Here is a 15,033-nt window from a genome sequence, read left to right as displayed (position 1 = left end):
AGGCTGCTTTGGGCTGGAGTGACCCTGCCTCTCCGCATTGGCAAATGATGCCAGGACTGGAGCAGGAGTTAAAAGGAGGGAGCTCCACTCAGAAGGGGGCAACCCTGGAAAAGGAACAGGCTGTTGAACTTCTCCAGTCTCAAAAAGAGGACGGAAAGTCAATAGAGCCTCTGCCCTTTGTGAAGGAGATGCGGATCACTTGAGCTAAAAGGGGGGAAAGACTGAAACTTGCATTGAAGACCCAGTAAGCGCTGAAGGAGACTACAATGCTTCCGGGACGCTGTAAAGTAAGGGAGGCCCATATCCGGAAGGGAGCTGCCTAGTGTTATTTCCCCTTCGTACCTTTACTTGACCTCATTTGCTTACTGCAGGCTGTTTTGTTGTTTCTCCTGAGAGGAGAGGAGACAGCCAAGAGGCTTTATCTGGCAGGTTGAATGCTGGCCCGCTAGAAGGACATACCCCTGCAGCACCCACTGGGGTGGGGGTAATTGCACTCTCACCGTGCGCTCCCCACACAGCTTCTAAAGGGGGCACTATACTATGGACAGATCCATGACATCTCTGCAAAGGAATTTTTTTTAATTGTTTTGGGTCAATGAAACATTTTGTTTTGACAAAATTGCAACATTTCATTTCAAGATTTTTATAATTTTGTATTATATTGAGCAGGTGTACCACATTCTGATGGCTCTGAATAGAGGTAGCTCTTCTGAAGTGTTGCTCAGAGAAATCATGCCTTCATCTCAGTGGTCTTGGGGCAAAAACTGATGGTTGCAGAAAGCAGATCTGTAACCGTTGGATAAATCTGGCCAAAATCTTCAAACCTGGGTGCCTAAAATTAGGCACCTGAATCCATATTTAAACACCCAAATAAGTGGCCTGGTATTCAGAGCTGTTAAGTGCAATCAGCTCCCACTGAAATCATTGGGAACTGTAGGTAGGTTTGACACGCGTCCCGTTTTCAACTGAAATACTTGGTCAAAAAAAGGACCCTGGTGGCTCTGGTCAGCACTGCTGACAGGTCCATTAAAAGTCTGGTTGGTGTCACAGCGGGAACCTGGGGCTAAGGCAGGCTCCCTGCCTGCCCTAGTTCCTGGCAGCTCCTGGTAGCGGCCGCCATGTTGCTGCAGCCCGTCGACGCATGGGTGGCCAGGGAGGCTCTTTGCGCTGCCCCCGCCCTGAGGGCCAGCTCCACAGCTCCCATTGGCTGGGAACTGCGAGCAATGGGAGCTGTGGGGGGCAGCACCTGCAGGCACGAGGGCAGCGCGCAGAGACTCCTTGGCCACTCTTGCATCTAGGGGCTGCAGGACTTGGTGGCCACTTCCCAGGAGCCACGGTAAGCACTGCCGGGACCCCACACCCCAAACCCTCTCCCACATCCCAACCCCCTACTCCAGCCCAGTGTCTCCTCCCACACCCAAACTCCCTCCTGGAGCCCGCACCCCCCCAACACCCTACTCCAGCCCCCTCCTTCATCCCAAACCCGTCATCCCTGGCCCCACCCCAGAGCCCATGGCCCCAGCCCAGAGCCTTAACCCCTCCTGCACCCCAACACCCTGCCCCAGCCCAGAGCCCTCTCCCGCACCCTGAACCCCTCATCCCCAGCCCCACAGATGGGGACAGATGGAGACAGATGGAGCAACAGATGGAGTGAGCGGGAGTGGGGCTTTGTGGAAGGGGCGGAGCAGGGGTGTTCAGTTTTGTGCGATTAGAAAGTTGGCAACCTTAGCTGTAGGGTCTCAGCATATCTTAATAGAAGGGCACTTATTTAGAAAACTAAATATGGGTTTAGATGCTTAACTTGATGCACCCAGATTTGAAAATTTTGGACCATGACATTCTTTGAGGATAAACTTTAAAGATAAATATTTTCTCCAGTATTTACCAGTTACATATATTCAGTTGTGTACATGAATTCAAGTGAAGTATAAAAATAAAACGTGTAAAGAAACCCATTAGCCATATCATTTTCAACTGTAATCTCCTCACCTCTCATAAGGGTCAGGCACTTTTGCCAGTTTGAGTAGCTATGTTCAGTTATCTAATTGCTCCAGTACTTTGAAGTGGATATGAAAATCTTCTTTAGTTCCTGTCATAAATGCTTCTGTGATATTGGGGATTATTTCAAACAGAGGTGAAATTCTATCCCAGAGGTGAGTACATTTTGGTTTGGGGATAGGGGAGTGATTCCTGGCTGTATGTTTACTAATCTGATTTAGCCTGTCATTTCTGTTGCTGCCATCACTGTAATGTCTAGCATAACATGCTAACTATGTGAAGTTTGTAAAGCATTGTGGGTTCCTTTGGGGTGAAAGGTGCTATACAAATATAAGATAATATTATTATTACTATTGAATGGTTTCAGAGTTGCTTTGAAAATTCCCCCCAAATTAACACTGCACTTAGCAATCTGCCCTCTGCATAGCAGATCACAATACATTTGCTGCTCCAGAACTGCTCTGCTGGAAACAAGCTGCCATCTCCCAGAATGATTTGGAAACCTTATGGAGCGAGATGATGGGCTGTTTCATACATAGGGTAAATTGTTTTAGAAGAAAAGAACTAAAAAAAAGCGCTGTTGTTTATGAGGAAATACAGGCAGGAAAAAACATGGCAGCCAAGGTTTATAACTTCCCCTTTTAGTGGTGTACATTGTGTTAAGGGTGGGAGAAAGGGATGGCAGAACCATTCATTTCCCTGAATGGCTCAAGGCTTTTACACAGTACTGCTTAGAGATCTAAGAGTGCTTAGAAAGCCACTGCTTCATCACTTCTGCTCATTGATATCATTTACTACGGCTCCTTTTTAATTCTGGTACATGGAATGAGAGGAAAACACAGGGGGCATAGCAAGGCAGGCAGCTAGCCTGCTCTGCTAAACTGCCCATAGCTCTCATTGTAAATTTCAGTATCTTCCTCTCTCCTTCAGTAAACTCTGATTTATGAGAGCCTGGATGTAGATGGACAGTTTGTGATTGGATGTACTGGTCTCTTGTAGAAAATTTACTCCAGATCAACAGAAAATTATTTCTGAAACACCTCTGGTCGTTAGTTTTGGTTAGACAGCAGTTTAGGGAGAAGGTGTAGTGCCAAAGCATAAGGAAGACTCTGTGTTACCTTTTGTATTCTCGCTTACACTCAAACCAGATGAAACCATTGCTGCCCAGCCCCATTGGACTCCACTGCACATATCCCTGGCATAGATTATGTCTGTAAAAAACAGAGGGCATTTTTTATAGCCACATGTCCCGTCTGTCTGTCACTGGTGTTTAAGTGCTATGTCTTTTGGATACTGTTTTTGGAGTTCCTTTCCTTCATTGCTGTGTGTGTTTGTTTTTTTATCTTGCCTGATTTCACTAGGCTTTATTTGTGTGGGTGTGGGTGTGGACGTGCATTTTGGTTTGTGTTTTTGTATGGATAGTCTCTAATTGTTTTATTATTGGAATTGAAATATCCACAGTCAATGCTGCCTCTGTTTTTGCTCTAGATTGGTATTGTAAATGATACATCCTGGTGTATTTTTCCTGGTGACTCTTTTTTCAGCAAATAAAACCATCAATAATACATGCCCGATATGCAGCAAAACTGGATCTCTTTCCACATGCAGTATGGCTTTGGAGTAGTGATGGGCACCCCATAATATGTACAGAGGTAATCCTCAAAATCTGGTGGTTAGCCAAAGCTTCTCCTAAACATACTACATCAGCAGAGGAAAGTTCACATTGTTTAACTTAGGACAGGATATTGTCACTTGTCCTTTGGGCACAGATGGATGGGAAAAACATTGCAAATCCCTTATTTATCTTTTAGTTTAAAAACATCTTCAAACATTTTATTTTGTTTGTGCATTATGGGTGAAATCCCCCTTTCCCCACACACAGCCTCAATAATCAGGATGCTAAGCAGGAATGGAGAAAATATCAGCCCTCTCCACAAATCATGGGCAGATTGTAGGGCTGCTGTGCAACTCCTCTCTGACCACTACCCCAGCTTTGAACTGCCCTTTGGCAGCTTCTGGGCTAAGAGTGGCTACTGATTGTGTACCTCCATGCAGCGGTTTTGAGTCACAGGATCCTGCATAGTTGCAGTTTTGTTGGTTCACTTCCCAATCCCACACTCACCATATTGGTCTATTTGGAGCAGCAGAGTGCCCTCCTCTGAGGTGTGCAAGGGATGAAGAAATTCCCCGTGAGATCATTCTGCCCATAACCCCATCACTGGGCAGCAAAGAGTGGGGAGAGCCTTGCTCTTACTCTGTGTTGCTGTGACCTTCACCCTTTATTAATAGGTCAATAGACCTCTTGTTCAAAGTCTGCATCCTCATAGACTTGAAGACTTTAAGGTCAGAAGGGACAATCATGATTGTCTAGTCTGACCAGCTGCACATTGTCAGCCACAGAACCTCAACCACTCACTACTGCTCTTAATGATTTTTTCAATAACTATCTGTGCTACAAAAAGTATGATCTCTCTGGGAAATAATACTGCTTGCTTCATGAACGTTAATGAAACCCCACAACACCTCTGAGATGTAAGTTGATTATTATCATTCCCATTTTACTGATGGGGGAAACTCAGGCACTGAGTGTTTAAATCGCTGATCTAAGGTTAGCATTCAGGAATTCCTGGTTCCCTCTCCAGGTTTCAGAGTAGCAGCCGTGTTCGTCTGTATTCGCAAAAAGAAAAGGAGTACCGGTGGCACCTTAGAGACTATTTGTTAGTCTCTAAGGTGCCAACGGTACTCCTTTTCTTTTTGGTTCCCTCTCCAGTATCTAATTTGCTAGATCATGTTGCTTCTCTGAAGTAAACACTTCTGATTAAAATCACTGGACATTTTGTTATTTCAACTTGTACGTATTAATCACTTATAATGTTATTGCTGAAAACAATGTGAATTGTCTGAGTTCAGCACTGGGAGATATTGAGGAAGGCATGTGGTTGGAAGGCCTGGTTTTCCCTTGCCAGTGTGTTCCCAGTACAGTCAGAGGGGTTCCTTTCTAATACTCATTTGAATCACATCCATTTCCTTTGATTTCAAGAGCTGCATGTATTTTTTGCCCTGAGCCAAATCACAGGGGCTGACACAGTAAGTTCAAATGGGCTCAAGGGAGAATAAAGTTGCCATAGGAGTAGGAAGAGGCAGAGCAAGCAAGGAGAACGAGGAAGAGAACAAACACATTCAGAGACAAAATCAGGCTGTAGAAACTTTTGAAAGTTCCTGGAAGGCAAATGGATATAAAAGAGATAAGACGTGAAAGATTTAACAGGCTGGTTCCAATAGAAGAATGAGGTGGAGGGTCAGGCTTTGTAGGGATTAGGATGATAGGTTGGCTACACTAGGTTTTAAAGGACCGGATAATGATTCACCTTGCTAAAAAGTGTGTGCAGCAGGAAGCTATGGGGAGTCAAGGTTTTTCTGTTTCTGTAAGAGCCCCACCATGTTCCTGCAAGATCATTATCACCTGATTTGTAAGTATTTCTAGATCCTCAGCCTAGGAAAGGAGTTGCCCTGGTAGCTGTGCATAGATTTTTCACTGAAGTTTCCAACTACTTGCTGGTGAGAAGAGTTTGAGTTTTTCAGTGTCTCTTCTTATTCATTTTTTAGAGTTCATAAATTGAAATCCCACCCTTCGGAGAAAGATTATTCCTGGGATTCCTCAATCTTTTTACTGTGTATGCTACATACTGATAGAAGGCTTTTCCATGTAAACCACCTCCCTTCCCCTTTGCAATTTCATGGTCACATGATATCCCAGTGGCAGCCACAATAATTGCTCATGTGGAAAAGTAGTATTGGAAAAGTATGTATTTTTAATTGGCCTTAATGCATTAAGTGCGTTTTCCTTTCTGTACAAAGGTATCCATGCTGGAGGAGAGCCAGCAACATGACCAGCTAACTCTCCACAGCCCACCTGCAGCAAGTGCTCCACCACAGTTTGTGAACATCTGGATTTCCATAGATAGGAAGACAAAGAACACGCCATTGTTACAACTCCTTGACTTCTGTGTAATTGTTTTCTAGGCTACCAGATCTCCTGGGAGGTGTACAGCAGGAATGACTCTCGTCTGGCTTGCACTCTAGCCAACACAACCCTTGAATACAAAATCACTGGGCTGTCATCTCTCACCACCTACACTATTGAGGTGGCAGCTATGACTGCAAAAGGCACTGGGTTGGTCACCTCCTCTACCATTTCCTCTGGAGTGCCTCCAGGTTGGTAAAACTACAGAGAATGACCCAAAGTATACTGACTCCCGGGTGCGGCCGTTTCCAGGGAACACTGGTTTCCTGAGTACAGTAATAATAATTCTTTTATTTTTAACGATGAAGACACAGTACAACATAATTAAAGAAGTATAGAAGGGATGGACAAATGAAAGGGAAAGGTAATAAAATAGATACTTATTATAGTATCTTTCTGCATTTATAAAGTAAAAAAAGATAGGGGGCAAGCAGTGATCGTTATTAAAAAATCCAAATAAACCACAACTTTGGGGGGAGGGAATTTAGATGCTTTTTAAAAATGAAGAAAGATTTTTCTCTTTGTAAGGATTAGAATTGCAGTGTACTTGGACTGTAAGATATTTGTGTGATGCAAATAAAAAAATATTTACAAAAGTGGGACGTGTTGGCATGCAAGAGATCTTGTAGAAGAAGTAGTTCTACATCCTAGAGCTTAAGTTGCAATAGTGGGACCACTAAAATGGGAGTGGCAATGTACAGCTACCTGTCAAGATGAGATTCAGGGGAGGAGGTCTCAAATGCAGTAACACTGTTTGACTTAGATCTGCTTTGAAAATCTAAGTCAGCTTGGCTATTTACTCTGAGGTGTCAGGTCTCCCTCTGGTGTTACCTAAGATTTTCACTTCCTCTAGAGCAGTGCATGGCCTGACTCCTTTTGTGCATTCTGATGTAGATGTGTCGGTACGTTTAGACTAGTTCAGTGCAGTTCGCCTTCTTGCACTCCTACAAATATATACCAATACATTTTGTCCCATTTTGGCAAGGTCATTTACCAATCATACTTCTTGTGAATATGAAATATGAGTCAAGAAATGCTGTGTGTTCCTGTATCCTCACAACACATGCCATAAAAGTCTCCTGTTTTAATTTTGCAATTTTTTACATAGTACAACATTATGAATGATTACTAATTATAATAATAATACTTAGTACTTTGGTAGTGCAGTTGGAGTTTCTATGCTGCTTAGAATACAATCTACAAAAAATGTATTTTGTCCAATTTTACACCTTCTTGGGGTCTGACTTTGTTGATAACTCAAATACCAACATAAAAAACCATGTACAACTCTACCCCAATATAACGCAACCCGATATAACACAAATTCGGATATAACGCGGTAAAGCAGCACTCTGGAAGGGCGGGGCTGTGCGCTCCGGTGTATCAAAGCAAGTTCGATATAACGTGGTTTCACCTATAACGCGGTAAGATTTTTTGGCGCCTGAGGACAGCGTTATATCGGGGTAGAGGTGTAGTTCAGCCTAAGCTTTCTGCTTAAGCTTGGCTGATCATGGGATTTCTCTGCAGAGACTTCTCTGTTCTATACCCCCATTTCTTCTGCCTAAAGAGTCACTCCCACCTAACTTATTTCCAACATGTAGTTAACAAACCTGATCTGCCACACTGAGTCAGCAGATACTGGTCAACATTTCTCTGCAGAGTTCCAACAACTCCTAACTAGGTAGGTTCTCAGAAATCCCTATTCCAAGAACCTTCCATATCATAGACTCATAGACCTTAAGGCTAGAAGGGACCATCATGATCATCTATCTGAGCACCCACTCCTGTAATAGGCCCATAACCTCTGGCTGAGTTACTGAAGTCCTCAAATCTTGATTTAAAGACTTCAAGTTACAGAGAATCCACCATTTACTCTAGTTCAAACCAGAAAGTGCCCCATGTTCCACAGCGGAGAGAAAGGCAAAAAACCCACAGGATCTCTGTCAATCTGATCCAGGGAATATTTCTTCCTGACCCCAAATATGCTGATCAGTTAGACCCTGAGCAAGTGACAAAGACCTAACAGCCAGACACCAGGATCTCAGAGTCTCTTACTATCATTTATATATTAAGCCTCTATACATCTTATGAGGTCGGTAAATATTATCTCCATTTTATAGATGGGGAACTGAAGCACAGAGAGTTTAAGTGATTTACTTGAGGTCACACAGCAATTCACTAGCAGAGTTGGGAATGGAGCCCATGTTTCCGGACCATTTTAAACACGAGACCATGCCTCTTTTTCGTATGTAGCTTTTATGGTGTGATGTTAATCTAGATTCTAAGGTCCTCAAGACAGGGATATGTCATTTTATTAGTCTGTAAAATGCCATGCATACATATGGTGCAGTATAAACATTCTAATTATATATGTCTGTGTGGAAAATTAAAGTATTCACTCTATTATAAGTGATATACTGTACTACTTGCTGAAATATTGAATGTCTACTTATTGATCTGCATACTTGTTCTCTAAATCCCAAAGTATTTCTATCCTTTTTAATTTGTTTTAATTTCTACAGAACTTCCTGGTGCCCCATCTAATCTGGTTATTTCTAACATCAGTCCTCGCTCTGCCACGCTTCAGTTCCGGCCTGGGTATGACGGGAAAACCTCCATCTCCAAGTGGATAGTAGAGGGGCAGGTACGTACATGACAGAAATCTGTTGATGAGGTTCCTGATCAGTAATAGATCATCTGAATCTTCCACTGCTATTCAAATAACATTTTTATCAGCTTCAGATACTAGGTCTTGACCAGTGGACTGACTGTTTTAGTGATGTTTGGTCTCTTGGGAGAGAAAGTAGAGGTTAAAACGCAAGAGAATTTAGAAGGGTTAGCCAGGAATGGAACAACCAGAGAGAGAAAGGGGTGGTCTGTATGTTTTAATTTCTGTGCACAGGCAGAACAAAAAGATCAACAAAGGAAACACAGGAGCAAACTGAAGGTTTCTTGTGTGGGTCCTAAGATATTTACCATACATAATATATCCGAGAGGTCTCATCCTTTGAATAATTCACATGGACCTTTGTAAGGAGCTTTGTATGTATTTTCAGGAAAAGGTAAGATGAAACATAAACTAAGCGGCAAAGAGTCCTGTGGCACCTTATAGACTAACAGATGTATTGGAGCATAAACTTTCGAGGGTGAATACCCACTTCGTCGGATCCTTACCATGTAATGAAATATGCCTATGTTTCCTATCAAGGTCTTTAGATATGTATAGGGTGAATTGTCTTCCTTGTTAGTTTTAAACAATATTCCTCCTGGTTTCTGTCATTATGCCTTGGAGGAAATAAACATTTCTCAGTTGTTCTCCTGACAGATGAGTTGTGCTTCTTCTTTTCTGCCCACAAATCTTTATAAATAATATAATCTGTTCTTAAAACCCAATGTTCACTTTCTTCAATCAGTGTTGCCACTTTAGATATCTTGATATAGTTCATTCACTTGGTGATGAGATCATTGTGAACTAATTGGTACATTTTGATCCATTGACATACACTTTATTGCATATTACAAAGTGAAATGGTGAAACTTACAGTCTGATGGTTTGGCACATTCTGAGCAGCATCTTTATCGTGGGACACCACAAGGATGTTGCTGGGAACTTGTTAATTCGTGAGCTACACTGGATCACAAAACACCATTGAAATTAAATGAATCTCAAAGTCTTAAAACAGCTTAACAACAATTAAGGGCAAAATCCTCTCCTCCACATCCATGGAGGGTCCCAGATTCAACAGAGCTTAGAGGCCTTCTGCTGTGCCAGGTAAGGGTATTCTTGGAACCCCAACAGGAATCCACACAGTAGGCATGCTCTGAAGCCACGCTCTGTGTGAACTCCCTCACAAAGAGGGATTTTGTGGCCAGGGGAGATGCAGGACCTGGATGAGGAGTGGAAATAGTGTCTGCGAAAACACAGATCCACCAGCCATATTGTCCTCTGTAGAAAGGATCTCACCAGTACTGACCATGGAGTAGCACTCCTACTGCTGTACAGCTTGGGAGTGAGGAAGGCTTCCTCTTCCATTGCTCTCTTCGAATGTCTCGTCTGCACCAAACCTAGCTATTTGGACTTGATATGGTGGGAGGACTTGCCCGTGAAGGCTTTAAAACTGTTACAGCCCACAGTAATGATTTATATTCTTTCAGATCTTTTCCCTTCACTGACCTAACTGCATTTTTAATAGCATTATTTTTGTGGACAAGGTCCCCTTTTAATTGTAGCATTCTATGAAAAAGAACCCAGCTAAATCAGGGATGCTTTGAGCCTGAGATTTATCATTCATGAATTACTGAAGGAATGTTTCCAGTCATTGGTGCATCTGCTGAAAGCCCCTAGTGCCATGACACGGAAACAACTGCACGTTTAAAAATAGAAATTGCTGGTCTGAGCAAGGCGCTCTTCATGCCTCTGGCAATATAGTGAGCTGAACAGCTTCTTTTGCTTCTTGTGTTGTTATATTTTACCTTTCAGAGGCTCCGTTTTAGGGTAGTGTTTTTCCTTTGTCATTTCTCCTTACATTTGAATGTTACAGTTAAAGCACACATGGAAACAGCCGGTTATTTTCAAATCTAAAGCTTTTACTGTTTCTATCAACTAGAATCAAATTTAAACCTCTGATTTTCACAGTATCACAAAACTGTTTTAAACTGTCATCTCTGCAGCAGTCATGATGGTGGTAATGGCTGCTGTACCAATACAATTACATTTCATTCCTAAAATTAAAATAAATAAACACTTAATGCTTCTTTGTGCATTATAGCAACATAATAGCTGCTGTGCCCAGAGGCTCCAGCCTCCAAATTATTCCCCTGTGGTAGGGGGATGCTCAGTGGTTGCCTGTTTAGGGGGCATTGCCAGGGGAAATGAGGTGTGGCTATTGGTAGCTAACGTAGATTTGAGTAGCCTTTAGGTTGCTCTAATGTGTGTCTTAGCTCCAGCCTTTGAACAGAATGCTCCATGCCACAGCTGAGGATCTGGCCTACAATCTGTTATAAATGCAGCAGTGTGTCTTAGATAGTACATTGGTCCTGGATTCCATCACCTCTGAGATGACTGAGGGCACTTGAGGGAGTCACTGCTAATTTACTCTCTTGTAATTTAGATCAGAATCGGAAGTCAATATCCGTATGTGAACAGGAAGGTTTTACTGCCTGCTAATGCTTGGGTTCAAACTTCTGTATTTCTGCTGATAGTGGAATCTTTGTCACCTGAGAAATTGTGGGGGATGGAGTTCTCTATGCCGCTTTACTCTGATAGTGATCTCCTCAGCTTTTCCAGGAGAAATACAGAAGTCTGAATTGTATTGGTATTGGCATATAAGCAAGGAAGAAATTAATTTTGCAATGCATTGTTTTGCTTGAAACTGTCTTCATTAGTCTGCACATGGACAATGCTAGATTACCGATTAGGATACCTCTTAAACTTCTTATTTATGTTCTTTTGGAAAACATAAAATACTCCAACATAATTCAAGGACTTAATTTGGCAATCCTTACTTATTGGAGTAATCTTACTCATTATAAGTAGTTCGATGGTCTTTAGTGAGACCACTTGTGTCAGTCAGAATTATTGGACTGGTGCCAGCCATATATCACATCAAAATATCTTGTATAAAAAAGATTTAAAAAAAAAGAAATACAAGCTGTAGGACTCTAATAGTAGCTAGTTAGTTAAATTTAGGAACTTAAATAATTTGATTTTGTTTTCATCTTTTTAAAGTCTTTGGAGTTCCTCTTAAGCTTCATACCTGACAAACCCATCTCAACTGTGTGGGTGTGCAGTGTACATACATTCCATGGAGTGCTATTGCCTGCTGTATATTTGGATCACTAGCTTTCTCTTATGCAGAATTAAAAGTGTTCTTTAAGTTTCAGTTTTCAGTGAGGGAGGTCATTGTTTTAGGCCCACAGGCAAAGAATATTTAGCCCATGGTTGTGTGCTGGATACCCACACATGGGCCAGATTCTGTAAGATGCTGACCATCTTCTGAGAGGTGCTGTGCACCTTTTACTGGCATTAGCTTCATGAAGGAGGCAGCATGGGTCAGTGACGAGGTCACCAGTCTGGGCATCAATGGCTCTCAAACCCTTCAGGAACTGCTTGGCACCTTGTAGAATCAGGCTCAAGAGGTGCTAAGGAGCTGTTATTATCATTATTATTGTACTGATTGGCTTCAAATAGACACCATAGGGAAAATTCTTGCCTCATTGAAATCAAGGGGAATTTTGCCATTGATTTCAATGGGTCCTGGACTTTACCCTTGTACCCAAATTTAGATCTTTCCCCAAATATGGAATTTCCCCCCAGAAATACATGGGTTTGGTCAATATTCAGTCTTTGATCATGGAAAGCTTTGAAGAACAAGATCTAGTAGAATATCAAGGCTAGAAACAAGTGCTTATATGCCAGTAGAAATCTGGGAGTTCCCTTCTATTCAATGGGGTGGCTGTTGTTTAAAACTCTAGTAGATGGAAACATCTGATACTCCATTGTGACACTTGTATGGAAAGAGTTTGAGAGGTCAAATTTTATATTCTAATGTAGTGGTTTTCAACTTTGTTTCATTTGTGAACCCCTACAAAATTTCAGATGGAGGTGTGGACCCCTTTGGCTATCTTAGACATAGTCTGCGGACCCCCACAGGTCTGCAGACCACAGGTTGAAAACTGCTGTTGTAATGAATGAAACCAGATTGGATGTGTGTAACTCTTTAATTGCGGAACAGATATAAAACCAGGTGTCTTATGTGAGCAATCACAACCAGCCAGCATGGATCATGTTTCAAATACCGAGAATTAATTGCTTGTGGTGAACTGTCTGCAGCCAAAAAGAATGGACGAAAAAAGTACTGATTAATTTAGAATAAAGCATCAGTCTGAGGAAACTGCAATATGCTCATGAACATTTCAAGAATAGAGAGAGAAGCTGATTTTGTCAAATAAATTATTCATTGTGAATAATTCATTAGGGCCAAATTGTGACTTAGCTAATGCAGTGCAATAAAGGCGTACCCCCTTGCAAACCCACACTGGCCATTTGCATCATGGATAACAGTGCATTAGGACAAAGCCACTATTCCCCCCACCCCCATGTAGGTGGGCTGCATTTTATCAAGTATAGATATATTACTATTCACTCTCTCTCCGGAAGTGCAGGGGAACAATCTCCCTCCCAGGCTGTAGCTCCTGGGGCAGCACAACAATGTGGGCTCATTACAAAGCATGACTGAGGTCTCATCTGACCTAAGTATGGTATTGTACTCTCACACTCTGTGTTTTATGGGAACTTGGTAACCATGAGGTTATTTTCCTTTATTTCTGCTTCTGCAACCATGGAATAAGTTTAATTTACTTTGAACTTTTGACTTCATCCACTGCACTTGGGCCACTATTCCATCTCTATTGGGTCTTCTTCCAATATTCCAAATCTCTGAGCCACTACAAACAACTTCCATCAGTTGTTTGTAGGCCTGTCAATTAATCACAGTTCATGCATGTGATTAACGTAAAAAAAAATTAACTAGATTAAAAAATAGTTGTGATTAATCGCACTGTAAAAAAGATAAACAAAAGAAATCTTATTTTTCAATTCACCTCATAGAAGTTCACTCAGTCCTATTTCTTGTTCAACCAATTGCTAAGACAAACAAGTCTGTTTACATTCACGGGTGATAATGCTGCCCAGTTCTTATTTACAATGCCACCTGAAAGTGAGAACAGGCGTTCGCATGGCACTGTTGTTGCAAGTTATTTACATGCCAGATATGCTAAACATTCATATGCCCCATCAGGCTTAAACTTATAGACTCTAAATTTTTACATTGTTTTGTTTTTGAGTGCAGTTATATTAAAAAAAATTCTACATTGGTAAGTTGTACTTTCACAATAAAGAGATTGTACTACAGTACTTGTATGAGGTGAATTGAAAAATACTATTTCTTTTACTTATCTTTTTACAGTGCAAATATTTGTAATCAAAGATAATAATATAAAGTGAGCACTGCACACTTTCCATTCAGTATTGTAATTGAAATCAATATATTTGAAAATGTGGGAAACATCCAAAAAATTACAATAAATTTAAATTGGTATTCTATTGTTGTTTAACAGTGTGATTAAAACTGTGATTAATTGCAACTGTTTTTTATCTCACGATTAATTGTGATTATTTTTTTAATCATTTGACAGCCCTAGTTATTTGTATATATAACAACACCCTGCCACCAGAACATTTCCTTCTTTCTTCCAATATATGGTAGGAGGCTAAGTCAGATAGGAGCAGGTGCAGGACATATTATATTCAATTTTTGGATGAGTGACCTTTTTAAATGTCTAATACTGCATGAACTCTTTGAGCTAAAAACACTTGTTTCATAACATTGGGGTGCTTGGAATCCCAGCTTGCAGATAATATGCTGATTCCCTCCTCTTGTCCACTGGTGTATCTCCACTGAGGTCAATGGAGTTACTCCTGATTTGCACCAAGGAAAGTGAAAAGAGAACCGGAACCTTTAATTCTAACTTTGGCTGGGATTGCGATATCAAACATTAAAATCTCATCACCCTGATTTATAGTAAATCGACATGGCATATTTCTTAACAGGTTTATTAAAATTTATTAGCAGTGCTTTTCCTCTTTCATTTTGTACAGCTAAACCCATAGTACTGAAGCAAACTGGATTTCGAAACCAGAAGTACAAAAAATAGTCAGAAGACCATTTTAAAACATTTTTAAAATTGGTTTTCTGTGAAACAACCAGCATTGGCAAAGTAGAGAAGGGTGTGGTGTGGACATGAAGGCTTTATTGACATCTGTTCAGAATAACTGACTTGTGGCTTTGCCAATGATGAGTAATGTGGTCATTGGAAACTCATGTCAATAAATCCTTCATATTGCCAAACATCACTATGTACTCCAAGATATATTCAGTGCCTAATATAAAGGGCATATATGCTACTGATTTTGGAGGGACAGTTCCCTACCAAAAATAGGTTTTAGATTC

The 15,033-nt window shown here is 41.3% G+C and overlaps 1 protein-coding gene across 2 annotated transcripts in view; it reads left to right on the top strand.

The window, feature by feature from the left end:
- Positions 1-15,033, top strand: part of SDK1 (sidekick cell adhesion molecule 1) — a 684,215-nt gene that overhangs the window by 531,133 nt on the left and 138,049 nt on the right. For both annotated transcript variants that reach the window (XM_043493256.1, XM_038420360.2), the window contains exons 22-23: positions 6,022-6,213; positions 8,545-8,666. In XM_043493256.1, the coding sequence (XP_043349191.1) occupies positions 6,022-6,213; positions 8,545-8,666 (314 nt within the window). The remainder of the gene's footprint in view (positions 1-6,021; positions 6,214-8,544; positions 8,667-15,033) is intronic.

Source organism: Dermochelys coriacea, chromosome 10, assembly GCF_009764565.3.
Source record: "Dermochelys coriacea isolate rDerCor1 chromosome 10, rDerCor1.pri.v4, whole genome shotgun sequence".
NCBI lineage: Eukaryota > Metazoa > Chordata > Testudines > Dermochelyidae > Dermochelys > Dermochelys coriacea.
This window is presented reverse-complemented; position numbering and strand designations above follow the sequence as displayed.